This window comes from Bos taurus, chromosome 21 (genome assembly GCF_002263795.3).
Source record: "Bos taurus isolate L1 Dominette 01449 registration number 42190680 breed Hereford chromosome 21, ARS-UCD2.0, whole genome shotgun sequence".
Lineage (NCBI taxonomy): Eukaryota > Metazoa > Chordata > Mammalia > Artiodactyla > Bovidae > Bos > Bos taurus.
This window is the reverse complement of record NC_037348.1, coordinates 49209130-49223168: the sequence shown is the minus strand read 5'-3', so window position 1 is coordinate 49223168 and position 14039 is coordinate 49209130. Positions and strand designations below refer to the sequence as shown.

Below are 14039 nucleotides of genomic sequence, written 5' to 3'. Positions count from 1 at the left end.
TAAAGGAATTTTTTAAAATTTCAGCACTTTAAAAAATTCCTACAGGGATTTCCCAAGCAGTCCAGTGGTTAAAACTCCATGCTTCCACTGCAGCGGGGCATAAGTTCTATCCCTGGCCAGGGAACTAAGATCCTGCATGCTGCATGGTGTGGCCGAAAAATGAAAGAAAAAAAAAATTCCTTAAAATCTATATTCAGTTTCTAGTAGCAACACATTAACACAACTAGCCCACAAAATGATTAACCTGTTTCCTTAAAACAAAAGATACGCTTCTCATATTACTTATTCAACATTAAGACTGAATGAACATTCTCTTAGTACACCTAGCATTGGTTACTTACCGACTGAAAACTTCTCCACAAAAACAAGAGAACAGCAAAAAATCCAACAATAGTTGCACAAATCACCAATTCCCATGGAAAACCATACAAATTGGATTGTCTCATATCTTCAGGCAATGCTGCCACAGCCTTCAAGACAAAGAAAATTAACTTGTTAAAAAGTTTTGATTACAACACACCAGATCTGCAGCACCTTTATCATGGTGCTCCCAGCCCTACAACTATAATAAAAATGTTTGTTAAGTCACTCAGTCTACAGCATTTTTGTTCCAGCAGCCCTGTCAGACTAAGACATAAACATAAGTACAAGTTTACATGTAAACACTACTAAAACCTGTTTCATAAAATGACCTGTTATTAACCACTATCACCAAGAGATGAAGGAAAACAGTAGGGCGAAATGTAATGATTTTTAAACCAGAGTTCTACAGAGATGCCTGAAAGTGAGAGTAAGAGGAAAGAAGGCCAAAGAAAGAAGCTGAATCAGATGCTCTTATCCTGATTCAATCAGTTTAGGTTTTTTCCATAGAGTATATTGGCTTCCGTATAAGATTTACCTGGGTGGGGGGGGAATGGATCTGCTGCTTTATCAAAGTTTAAAAACTACTGATGAAACCATGGCTTTGGAATCTGAATCCCTCTACCATACCTCTGTGGCTCCCTTCTCTTATCTGTAATGGGAATAATGCTGTTTAAACATGGAGGACAGGTGCTCATTAGAGGTAACTCTTCCTACTATTTGTCTTCCAAAGACCACGATACTGTAATCATGGCCTTTCCCCATTACTTCTTTCCCTAGCAAGTCTTCAGCACAAAACAGCTGAAGGCTTTTGCAGCTGCTTCTGTATTTTACCTTTCTCTGGGTCAATTCATCTTCACTGTCATCCAATGAGGTTATTTTTATTTTGTTACCAGGCCCCACATATTATTCAATCACATAAAAAGGTAAAAGGGGACTTCCCTAATGGTTGGATGGTGAGGAATCTGTCTGCCAATGCCAGGGTCACAGGTTCAATCCCTAGCCCTGGAAGACTCTACATGCCACGGGGCAACTAACCTCATTGCGCCACAACTACTGAGCCCGATCACCTAGAGGCCTTGCTCCACAAGAGGGGAAGCCACCACAGTGAGAAACCTGCGCACAATGGAGAGAAGCCCTGCTCACTGCAACTAGGGAAAGCCATGACACAGAAACAGAGACCCAGGGCAGTCAGAAGTAAACAGAACAAGGGAAAAGGTAGGGAAACAGTAGAAAAATATCCTTTAAGAACAACCTGAAGTTTGATCAGGTTTGAGTCTTTCCAGAGTTAAATCCAAAACCTCTATTGGCAAATCTTTCCTTTTTAGGCCATTTCTAGCTAGAAAAATACCATTTAATATCTATTCTCCTTTTTAAAATCTTTTTTATAACTCTGATCCATATATACTATTTACAGTTCATTAAGCTGTATTAAATAAACCTTAAATCTTTTCTAAAAAAAAAAAAAAAAATACCCCTTACCCTGATCTCTACCTCTGCCTTTCCCTACATTACCAGCTCACAGTATTGTGACGTCACTATACACAACTAATGACAATTTTTTAAAATTATTTCTGTTTCTGAGAAAAAGGAGTATTTGGACACACAATACTGGGAAGAAATGGATACGTGTTTATATATGGCCAAGCTCTTTCTCACTGTACACCTGGAAACTCTCATAATATTGTTTGTTAATCAGCTATACCTCGATACAAAGTAAAAACTTTTTAAAAAAATTTAAAAAGAAGATGTAGTGTATACACACACACACACACACAATGGAATGTTATCCATTCATAAAAAAGAACAAAATTTTGCTATTTGCAATATGAGTAAATCTGGAAGGTATTAGCTTAGCGAAATCAGCGAGACAAAGACAGACACAGGACATTATCACTATATGCGGGATCTAAGAAATAAAACAAATGAATGCAACAAAACAGAAAGAGAATCACGGTTATAAAGAACAAATCTGTGGTTACTAGTAGGGACAGGGAAAGGGGAAAAGGCAAGACAAGGGGAGGCAGGTAAGAGGTACAAACTACTATGCATAAAGTAAACGACAAGCAGAAGATATTAAGGAGAGGTGGCAAGAATACACAGAAGAACTATACAAAAGAGATCTTCGTGAACCAGATAATCAGGATGGTGTGATCACTCACACTCACCTAGAGCCAGACATCCTGGAATGTGAAGTCAAGTGAGCCTAGGAAGCATCACTACAAACAAAGCTAGTGGAGGTGATGGAATTCCAGTTCAGCTAATTTCAAATCCTGAAAGATGATGATGTGAAAGTGCTGCACTCAATATGTCAGCAAATTTGGAAAACTCAGCAGTGGCCACAGGACTGGTAAAGGTTAGTTTTCATTCCAATCCCAAAGAAAGGCAATGCCAAAAAATGCTCAAACTACTGCACAATTGCACTCATCTCACACGCTAGTAAGTCAACTGAAGTGAAAGTTGCTGAGTCGTGTCTGACTCTTTGCGACCCCATGGACAGTAGCCAACCAGGCTCCTCTGCCTATGGGATTTTCCAGGAAAGAATACTGGAGTGGGTTGCCATTTAAAGTAATGCTCAAAATTCTCCAAGCCAGGCTTCAGCAATAGATGAACCGTGAACTTCCAGATGTTCAAACTGGTTTGCAAAAGGAAGGGGAACCAGAGATCAAATTGCCAACATCTGCTGGATCACTAAAAAGCAAGAGAGTTCCAGAAAAACATCTATTTCTGCTTTATTGACTGTGCCAAAGCCTTTGACTGTGTGGATCACAATAAACTGGAAAATTCTGAAAGAGATGGGAATACCAGACCACCTGACCTGCCTCTTGAGAAACCTGTATGCAGGTCAGGAAGCAACAGTTAACTGGACATGGAACAACAGACTGGTTCCAAATAGGAAAAGGAGTACGTCAAGGCTGTATATTGTCACCCTGCTTATTTAACTTATATGCAGAGAACATCATGAGAAACGCTGGGCTGGATGAAGCACAAGCTGGAATCAAGACTGCCGGGAGAAATATCAATAACCTCAGATATGCAGATGACACCACCCTTACGGCAGAAAGTAAAGAAGAACTAAAGAGCCTCTTGATGAAAGTGAAAGAGGAGAGTGAAAAAGTTGGCTTAAAGCTCAACATTCAGAAAACGAAGATCATGGCATCTGGTCCCATCACTCCATGGCAAATAGATGGGGAAACAGTAGAAACAGTGGCAGACTTTATTTTGGGGGGCTCCAAAATCACTGCAGATGGTGATTGCAGCCATGAAATTAGAAGATGCTTACTCCTTGGAAGGAAAGTTATGACCAACCTAGACAGCATATTCAAAAGCAGAGACATTACATTGTCAACAAAGGTCCGTCTAGTCAAGGCTATGGTTTTTCCAGTAGTCATGTATGGACGTGAGAGTTGGACTATAAAGAAAGCTGAACGCTGAAGAATTGATGCTTTTGAACTGTGGTGTTGGAGAAGACTCTTGAGAGTCCCTTGGACTGCAAGGAGATCCAACCAGTCCATCCTAAAGCAGATCAGTCCTGGGTGTTCACTGGAAGTACTGATGCTGAAACTGAAACGCCAATACTTTGGCCACCTGATGCGAAGAGCTGACTCATTGGAAAAGACCCTGATGCTGGGACAGATTGAGGGTAGGAGCAGAAGGGGACGACAGAGGATGACATGGTTGGATGGCATCACTGACTCAATGGACATGGGTTTGGGTGGACTTCAGGAGTTGGTGATGGACAGGGAGGCCTGGCATGCTGTGCTTCATGGGGTCGCAAAGAGTCAGATATGACTGAGTGACTGAACTCAACTGAACTGAAACTACAAGGATATACTGCACAGGGAATATAGCTAATATTTTATAACTTTAAGTGGAACATAATAGAAGTTCTGAATCACTATATTTTACACCTGAAACTAATATTATAAATGAACCTCATCTCAATAAAAAAATTTATGGTCAATTGATTTTTAACAGCAGTACCAATACAAAATCAATGAGGAGAGAGGAGTATTTTCAACAAATGGTTTTGGGACTAGTGAATATCCACTTACAAACAAATGAAATGAAACCTATACTTTATATTACACATAAATATTAATTTAAAACACATCACAGACCTTAATGTAAGAGCTAAAACTCTTAGAAGGAAGCACTGATGTAAATCTTTGTGACCTTATTTTAAGCAATGGTTTCCTGGATATGACACCAAAAGCATATAGAACCAACGGGAAAAAAAGATAAACCAGATTACATCAAAGTTTAACATCAAACTTTGGTGTTTCAAAGGTCACCATCAAAAAAGTGAAAATATAATCCACAGAATGGGAGAAAACATTTGCCAGTCATGTACCTGATAAGGAAGGGTCTAATATTGTGAATGTATAAAGAACTCTTATGACTTCAACAGTAAAAAGATAAATAATCCAATGTCTTAAATGGTAAAAAAAAAAAAAAAAAAAAAACTGAATAGATATTTCTACAAAGAAGATAATGGTCAATAAGTATATGTGAGGTTGTTCAACATTATCGGTCATTCGGTTCAGTTCAGTTCAGTCACTCAGTCGTGTCCGACTCTTTGCGACCCCATGAATCGCAGCACGCCAGGCCTCCCTGTCCATCACCAACTCCCAGAGTTCACTCAGACTCACGTCCATCGAGTCAGTGATGCCATCCAGCCATCTCATCCTCTGTCATCCCCTTCTCCTCCTGCCCCCAATCCCTCCCAGCATCAGAGTCTTTTCCAATGAGTCAGCTCTTCGAATGAGGTGGCCAAAGTACTGGAGTTTCAGCTTTAGCATCATTCCCTCCAAAGAAATCCCAGGGCTGATCTCCTTCAGAATGGACTGGTTAGATCTCCTTGCAGTCCAAGGGACTCTCAAGAGTCTTCTCCAACACCACAGTTCAAAAGCATCAATTCTTCGGTGCTCAGCCTTCTTCACAGTCCAACTCTCACATCCATACATGACCACAGGACAAACCATAGCCTTGACTAGATGGACCTTTGTTGGCAAAGTAATGTCTCTGCTTTTGAATATGCTATCTAGGTTGGTCATAACTTTCCTTCCAAGGAGTAAGCGTCTTTTAATTTCATGGCTGCAGTCACCATCTGCAGTGATTTTGGAGCCCCCAAAAAATAAAGTCTGACACTGTTTCCACTGTTTCCCCATCTATTTCCCATGAAGTGATAGGACCGGATGCCTCAAAACCACAAGGTACCACTTTACATTGTTGTTAGTTGCTAAGTCGTGTCCGACTCTTTTGTGACCCCATGGACTGTAGGACTGTGGCCCGCCAGGCTCCTCTGCCCATGGGACTTCCTGGACAAGAATACTAGAGTGGGTTGCCATTCCCTCCTCCAGGAGATCTTCCCAACCAAGGGATCAAACCCACAGCTTCTGCATTGCAGGCATATTCTTTACCACTGAGCCACCAGGGATGCCCACACTCATCATTAGGGTGGCTGTATAGGAAGGAAAAAAACATATTGGAGAGAATGTGTGAAATTCAACTCTCATAAACTGAGGGTAGGAATGCAAAATGGTACATCAATTGTGGAAAACAATTTGGCAGTTCTTCCAAAAGTTAAACATACAGTAAATATGACCCAGTAATTCCACTCCTAGGCATACACTCAAAAGAACTGAAAATATTCATTTAAAAAGCTTGTACATGAATGTCCACAGCAGCATAATTCATAACAGTCAAAAAGCACAAACTCAAATATCCATTAAACTATGAATGAACATTCAAAATGTTGTATGTCTAGTGCAACATGAATGAATTTTGAAATTGTGATAAGTAAATGAAGCCACACACAAAAGGCCACATACTATATGATTTAATTTACATGAAATGTCCAGAATAGACAAATTCATAGAGATATAAAGTAGATTAGGGGTGGCCAAGCTATGAAGTAGGGATTGATGATGAAGTAGCGATTGAACAAAGTAGGGAAAAACCACTAGACCATTCAGGTATGACCTAAATCAAATCCCTTACTATTATTATACAGTGGAAGTGACAAAGAATAAGAAGAGGTAGCAAGAATATACAGAAGAACTATACAAAAAAGATCTTCATGACCCAGATAATCATGATGGTGTGATCACTCACCTAGAGCCAGACATCCTAGAATGCGAAGTCAAGTGAGCCTTAGGAAGCATCACTATGAACAAAGCTAGTGATGGAATTTCAAATCTGATGAGCTATTTCAAATCCCAGAAGATAATGCTGTTAAAGTGCTGCACTCAACGTGCCAGTCAATTTGGAAAACTCAGCAGTGGCCATAGGCCTAGAAAAGGCAGTTTTCATTCCAATCCCAAAGAAAAGCAAAACTAAAGAATGTTCAAACTACCGCACAATTGCACTCATCTCACACACTAGCAAAGTAATGCTCAAAATTCTCCAAGCCAGGCTTCAACAGTACCTTAACCATGAACTTCCAGATGTTCAAGCTGGATTTAGAAAAGAAAGAGGAACCAGAGATCAAATTGCCAACATCCATTCTATCATCAAAAAAGCAACAGAGTTCCAGAAAAAATCTATTTCTGCTTCATTGACTACACCAAAGCCTTTGACTGTTTGGATCACAACAAACTGTGGAAAATTCTTAAAGAGATGGGAATACCAGACCACTTTACCTGCCTCCTGTGAAATCTGTATGCAGGTCAAGAAGCAATAGTTAGAACTGGACATGGAACAACAGACTGGTTTCAAATCGGGAAAGGAATATATCAAGGCTGTATATTGTCACCGTGCTTATTTAACTTATATGCAGAGTACATCATGAGAAATGTTGGGCTGGATGAACCACAGACTGGAATCAAGATTGCCGGGAGAAATATCAATAACCTCAGATATGCAGACGACACCACCCTTATGGCAGAAAGCGAAGAAGAACTAAAGAGTCTCTTGATGAAAGTGAAAGAGGAGAGTGAAAAAGTTGCTTAAAGCTCAACATTTAGAAAACTAAGATCATGGCATCCGGTCTCATCACTTCAAGGCAAATAGATGGGGAAATAATGAAAACAGCGAGAGATTTTATTTTTTTGGGTTCAAAGATCACTGCAGATGGTGACTGCAGCCATGAAATTAAAAGATGCTTGCTCCTTGGAAGAAAAGCTATGACCAACCTAGACAGCATATTAAAAAGCAGAGATACTACCAACAAAGGTCCATCTAGTCAAAGCTACGGTTTTTCCAATAGTCATGTATGGTTGTGAGAGCTGGACTATAAAGAAAGCTGAGTACCAAAGAACTGATGCTTTTGAACTGTGGTGTTGGAGAAGACTCTTGAGAGTCCCTTAGACTGCAAGGAGATGCAACCAGTCCATCCTAAAGGAAATCAGTCTTGAATATTCATTGGAAGGACTGATGCTGAAGCTGAAACTCCAATACTTTGGCCACCTGATATGAAGAACGGACTCATTTGAAAAGACTCTGATGCTGGGAAAGATTGAAGGCAGGAAGAGAAGGGGATGACAGAAGATGACATAGTTGGATGGCATCCCCGTCTTAATGAACATGAGTTTGAGCAAGTTCCAGGAGTTAGTGATGGAAGGGAAGTCTGGCGTGCTGCAGTCCATGGAGTCGCAAAGAGGTGGACACAACCGAGTGAACTGAACTGAACTGAAGGGACGAAGTGAGGCGAGAATTGGGACTGATTACTAATAAGGATGGGGTTTCTTTTTAAAATGATAAAAGTATTTCAAAATTGTGGTGATGTTTGCACAATGCAGTGAACATACGCCAAAAAAAAAATCACTGAATTTAGCATTCAAAATGGGTAAATTTTGTTATCTGATTATATCTCAATAATTATTTTTTTATCTAAAAAATTAAAAAGTAGAGCAGTGTTGTGCAAGCCTAGGCCCCAGGCTAGTTTTGTGAGAATAGTGTATTTAGCCAAAAAAAAAAAAAAAAAAAATCATCCAGGTGAAGATATTGTTCACACAGTAGAACAACTTGCACAAAATTTGGCTACCCAAATACTTCCCGTTCAGTACCCTCTTCTCTACTTCCCAGGTGGCTCAGTGGTAAAGAATCCGCCTACCAGTGCAGGAGATGCAGGTTCAGTCCCTGGGTCGGGAAGATCCTCCCTCTGGAGAAGGAAATGGCAACCGACTCAGTATTCTTAACCTGGGAAATCCCGTGGACAGAGAAGCCTGGCAGCTTATAGTCTATGGCCTCACAAAGAGGCAGACACGACTGAGCACGAGCACACCCTCTTCTCTATCCTATGTGACAAGTCTGTCACCTCTCCCTTACACTGTGTTCCTCGTTTTGTTGTTCTTACATCTAGCCTACATACTTCTATCAGGAAGATCTATTTAACCCAAAAGTCTAACCACTGAAATACTTTGAAGGCTCTCCAGCACCTACATCACTTGGAACCTACTTATGTCTCCAACAAGCATCACTGCATATTGCTCCCTGAGCCCGCTTTACACTCCAGTAACACTGCTCCTAGTCGGCTGTACACACCATGCTGTTTTCATTGCTTGCTTAGGCTATTCACTCAGTCTGCAGAGGCTTTCATAATCACTCAAGAAAATGTGCTCTCTCCCACCCCTCAATTTCCTCAGCACTTACTATGTATGCTTCAGTAAGGACTTTATCCATTTCTACCTTGTACTGTTTTTGTCTTCTCTCCCTTAACTGACAGTATGACAGCAGTGGCCCAGACTACGTCTTGGTCTGCTTAGACTCTCCATATAACTATCATCTGTATTTACATTTATACATATACAGACACTAGACACACTATGGTTGAGTAAGTGAATATCAACGCAATAGAACTTTTTAATTTACATAATAAGAAACAAAAAATTGTAACTGCCCCAATATTTAAAGGGGCTTTTGACATTTCTAACGCAGTTTGTTTTTTTTTTTTTAAATACGGTGACATGCCCCTAAACATGTCAACAAAGACACTTGTAAACAGTTACTGAGAAAAATCCCTGCAACTTGATTATAAACTGAACCTTAAAAAACGAAAAAGAAATTGTGAACACTGGGAGCTCAATATCTCCAGATCTTGACGTTAACACGACCGTTTACATTAACAAGATAGAAAGAAGCGACGAACAAACTCACTTATGGTAAAGCACCTCAAAAGAGCATTATTTCTTAAAAGAAACCGCAGAATTAGAATCCCAATTCCCTGTCCAGGCTTAGATGTCCTTTCAAGCAACGCGAAGTTTCAGCATTTAAAAGGAACTGATTTCAGAGGATCAGTCCTCAAGTTTCTCACAGTCGGGGAAACCACGTGTCATCAAAATAAATAACATGACCGAAAGGCTAATTCATTTTAGGAAACTCACCTTTCTAAAGTCCTGCTAAGCATAAGCAAATGCTCTCTTCACCTTCCGGATCTCCAGGTCCCCCTACACCACATCAGAACCCGCCCAAGTACCCTAGGAACCTGTGCCCTGGACACAGGCCGCAGCCCGCCGGCAGGTGAGAACTGGCTTCAGGACCTCCGACTACTGCGGCTCAGACCCCAAAGCCAAAGTCTGCAGCTTCCTTCCCCGGGAGGCACCCGCGACCCCTGGGCCAAGTAACCCTGATCGCGCCTGGACTCACCCAGCGAAGCTTTGCCAGGACCAGCCCCAGGTACGGCTGAGGGGCACTCCCGGGCCCCTCCATAGCGCCAGGGCTGCTCTGGCAATCGGAGCCGTATCCAGGGCCTGCCCGAGCCACAACAAACGAACAGAACACGCAGCGTTCGGTCCGGAACCCAAACCTGCACCGGGCAACCGGATCAGACCACTGAGGAGCCGGCTACAGGGGGGTGCTGGAGATGAATGGCGCCGCCGTGCCTCGAGCGTCCACGCTGACCACCCGGGGAGCTTCGCCACCCACCCCAGGTTACGCTTTGCGTCCCTAAGATCCGAAGGTTCAAACCCGGCCGCGCGAGTCTGCGATCTGTACTCTCCTTGCCACCCTACCCCGAGGTTTGGTTTCGGCCGGGCCGCGGCGGGGAGGCGGGGTCGCGGGGACTCAGTTAATTTCCCTTCCTTCTTCGCGCGAGGTTCGTAGACGTGTCCCTGTCTTTCTCTCTTAAAGGGGCCGGCCCTCTACCTAGAGAGGCCACCCATCCTTGGAAATCGAGGTGCTCTAGGCTGAAAGAGAAGGATTCGGCCTCCGGCCCTGAGTTGTAGCGCGGGCCGCAGACATCCCCAGCGAAGGTCAAGACCATGGCCCAGAAATCCCCACCATCGGGCTGGCGGCTGCTAGACTTCTCCCGGAGGCCCCTCCGGGTCGCCCGGTTGGGTGAGCGCGACGCGCCTCCTCTGCCCGGCTGCCGGCGCCTGGCCCAAGCCCAGCCCCCAACGCTTTCATCTCGCAGCCCTGCAAGAGCCTGCTGTCCGCACCCCACAGAAGCCTTGATGGCGTCGTACCCCGGGGGAGCCCGCCGGCCCAGGGAAACCGGCCGCCGTCTTCATTCCACTCACAAAATGGCTTGCGGGGCCCGGGCCTCTGCGTCCTGCCAACCGTGTCCGGACTTTGGACAGGAAGGCGTCTCGGGTCAGCTGTGATCTGGGCAAAGTTTAACCTCTCCCACGCAAGAGAACATCGATCGGGCCTTCGGTGCCCAGCGGAGGGCTCCAGGGGCTTACTCACTTTTACCTGAGTTACCTGGGGTAACTTGCTGCGCAAAACTCTTCAACTCCATGAGCTCCTAGTTACCCAGACGCCAAATCAAACCCGCATGAACCTCAGCTGGGCGCGTGTTCTCTGAAAAGGGAGCTAAAAGTAGCACCTTGCCCTCTAAATTTAGGACCCTATATTTAGGTCTGTTGAATAAATACCCAGGGATGGATCTGTTCTTAGAGATGGGTTTTATAACCCATCTCTGCATTTTCCAACAGAAGTCCTCGTTGAAGCAACAAGAAAAGGAAAGGAACGGGTACGTCTTCCTTAACAAATCACCTGAGAGAACTCAGCAGTTGAACAATATGTTAGTTCCTTAGGAAACTTCCCTAACGTTAAGCTCCAGCAGCAACAAAAGCATTGTGCCATAAAGAATCCAAAAATGGTCCAATTCACGGTGGAAGATTTTCGGAACCAAAACGCCGCCTAGATTTTCCGAACTCTCGTTTGCCACATCAGCCTAAGGAGTTTCAGGAACTATCGGTAGCAAAGAGCAGCAGAAATTGCTTAATAATTCTCATATTTAAGGTATTACACAACCTTCATATGTGTTGGACAGTATATACTCAAACTAAATTATGTGTATAGCTTATTAAGTCAAACAGAAGCCAAACTAAAACTCTGTCTTTAAAATTTAAAAGAGTCTTAGAACAAAGTATGCCTCAAAATATTGTATTACTGAATGAAAATTCTTCAGTAAATCTGAACATTTTCAGAGAACTCCAGAATTACTTTCAGCTTTCAGGACTTATTTACAACCTAAAACATTTTTTTTTAAGTCCCTTTGCTCTCCCAGAGACAGTCTGTGCCCTTTTCTAATTTAACAGTAATTACCATTACAAATATTAAAAACATAGATCAGGAACAAAAGGATAAATGAAAATTTTTAAAAATCTACAAATTTCCCCATGGCAAAAACAGTAAACCTTAAACTCAATGCCAGATCCGAACCTAATTTCTGTACACACTTAATAGTCATGTTGAAACTTACCTCTTCCTCCAGATCTTTCAATTCCATTTTTTAAAAAGTTCATGTTAAAATATCCTAATATGTAAGTAAAATTCTAATAAGTACCTCATATCTTTGAGAAAGATTTCAGGTTCTAATACATCCTGCACTCTTCTGTTTCTACAATGACGGTGATCCAGTTCTGACACTTGTGTGGTAAAGGGGTGCCATAGGTGGAGTTGTGACTACCAACCCATAATCTAATTTCATGGACAAAACTCCTGGTCAATTTTTGTCTTTAAATATCATGCAAGTACTACTCTCTTAAAATCTACAATTGAAAAGAGAAACCCTGGATTAGGTAACTGATAAAAATAAAATTGAATGTTTTAACATATATTCATATAGAGTATGACTTTTACCATATTTACATTCAAAGTTTGTTCTCCTTAAGTAGATATGGGATTTTGCCACTTATATAGGCCTACCTGAAAGGAAATGGAGAACATATGCGGTTAGTGTTTGTGACAGCTACAAGAACCCATACAAGAACACTGGAAACATGCTAACCAGTAAACTTTGTCCACAATCCAGAAACTGATTTCCCTTATAAAGGGCCCTGTTGCTAAACTATAAATACTAGTTACTCCCTTTTAATTAAACAGTCAGTTGTCACTGGCTATAAGATCTAGTCTTTCAAAAGAAAGTCAAACATGCTGAGCCACATCTTCATTCTCTAATGATGTAAGAGTTTGTTCTCAAAACATGTTAAATCAGGAGCTACCTGTTGAACAAGAGTTGGGTAATTTCCATTGTTTATTCCATATATAAATGAAGCATTCTAGTTAAGAATATATAAATCTTAGAACTCAAAGAGCCCCTTCAGTTATAAAATAAAGTAGATAAAAGTGGTGTTGATTCCTATTACTTAATTTTTTAAAAAGCTTTTTTTTTGTACAAAATCTAACTGAACTTATCAACAAATAGAAACAATTTAGGCAAGAAAAAAAGGAAACCATTTCACCTAAATTTATGGGTGCTTATTAGAACATTAAGATTGTTGAAATTCCTGGTCTGACAGGAACTCTTCAGAATATTTAGTCCAAACATTATGAACTTAAAGCCATATTGAGGCCAAACAGTTGAAATAAGTGTAGGGAAATAAAAAGTGCATGTCTACTCAATACAAGCACTATTTAGCTTGAACTTCTTGTTGCTGTAGAAGAGTGGGAGACTATGTATTACAGTCTTCTACTTCTTCAACAGAATGCAGAAATCCAGATTTTTGTATGAATGCACATTTTAAATGCAGGCAACTGATTCATAATGTTTTACACAAAGCTCAAGTCTATAACCTGTCAAGCCTGTCATATAATCTCTGATAGTAGAATTTTAAACTGAGACTTCCCCAGAGAATAAGTGACTTTCCAGGGTCACAAGATAATTAATACATTTAAAGTCAATATTTTCATGTCTAAAGAATTTCAAACAAGATGTTCATATAAAATGTATTTGACAAAATTTACTGAGTCCACAAAAGTAAGCATACTTAGCATAGCCTATATTAAATAAGCACTTAACTGTATATGAAAGGTTAATATGGTATAGCAATAATTTTTTAATTTAGTAACTTCACTGGTATAACTTATGGAGAGACGACAAGTAAGGGCTATGTCAGTAGGACATACTAATAAGTAGAATTAAATAAGCAGTTGAAAGTTTTATTATAACTACTTTAGAAACTACATCATCATTAGTTTTTATTCTCTCCTATGCTAGAGCAGACTTCTGAGTAATGTTTTTAACCAACGTCTTCAACACCAAATCATATTGAGTAAATTAATCATTTCTCTGAGCTTATTTACTAGGTAATGTCAACTCTCTGGAACCCACCAAAGAAAGTGAGGAGGAAGCCTCTGAAAGCACAAGAATATGTGTCATTAAGCCTAGTTTTCACAAATACTCTTACAGTCAGTGGCACCTGGTCACCTTAGCTAGAAATCTGGTAAATTTTCCTGTTTTCCATTTTCTCCTTGCTACTTTCAATCAGTCACTAAATCCAGTGAATTCT

The 14039-nt window shown here is 41.1% G+C and overlaps 1 protein-coding gene across 13 annotated transcripts in view; it reads right to left on the bottom strand.

The window, feature by feature from the left end:
• Positions 1-14039, bottom strand: part of MIA2 (MIA SH3 domain ER export factor 2) — a 97174-nt gene that overhangs the window by 58514 nt on the left and 24621 nt on the right. For 4 of the 13 annotated variants that reach the window (XM_024982081.2, XM_024982087.2, XM_005222088.5 and 1 more), the window contains exons 1-2: positions 9949-10867; positions 342-470 (exon numbers count right to left, since the gene is read on the bottom strand). In XM_024982081.2, the coding sequence (XP_024837849.1) occupies positions 342-470; positions 9949-10011 (192 nt within the window). In that variant the 5' untranslated portion in view covers positions 10012-10867. Of the gene's footprint in view, positions 1-341; positions 471-9948; positions 11080-12010; positions 12156-14039 lie in introns of those variants that run through there. The other 9 variants (XM_005222083.5, XM_005222085.5, XM_005222084.5 and 6 more) reach the window with 5 other exon arrangements.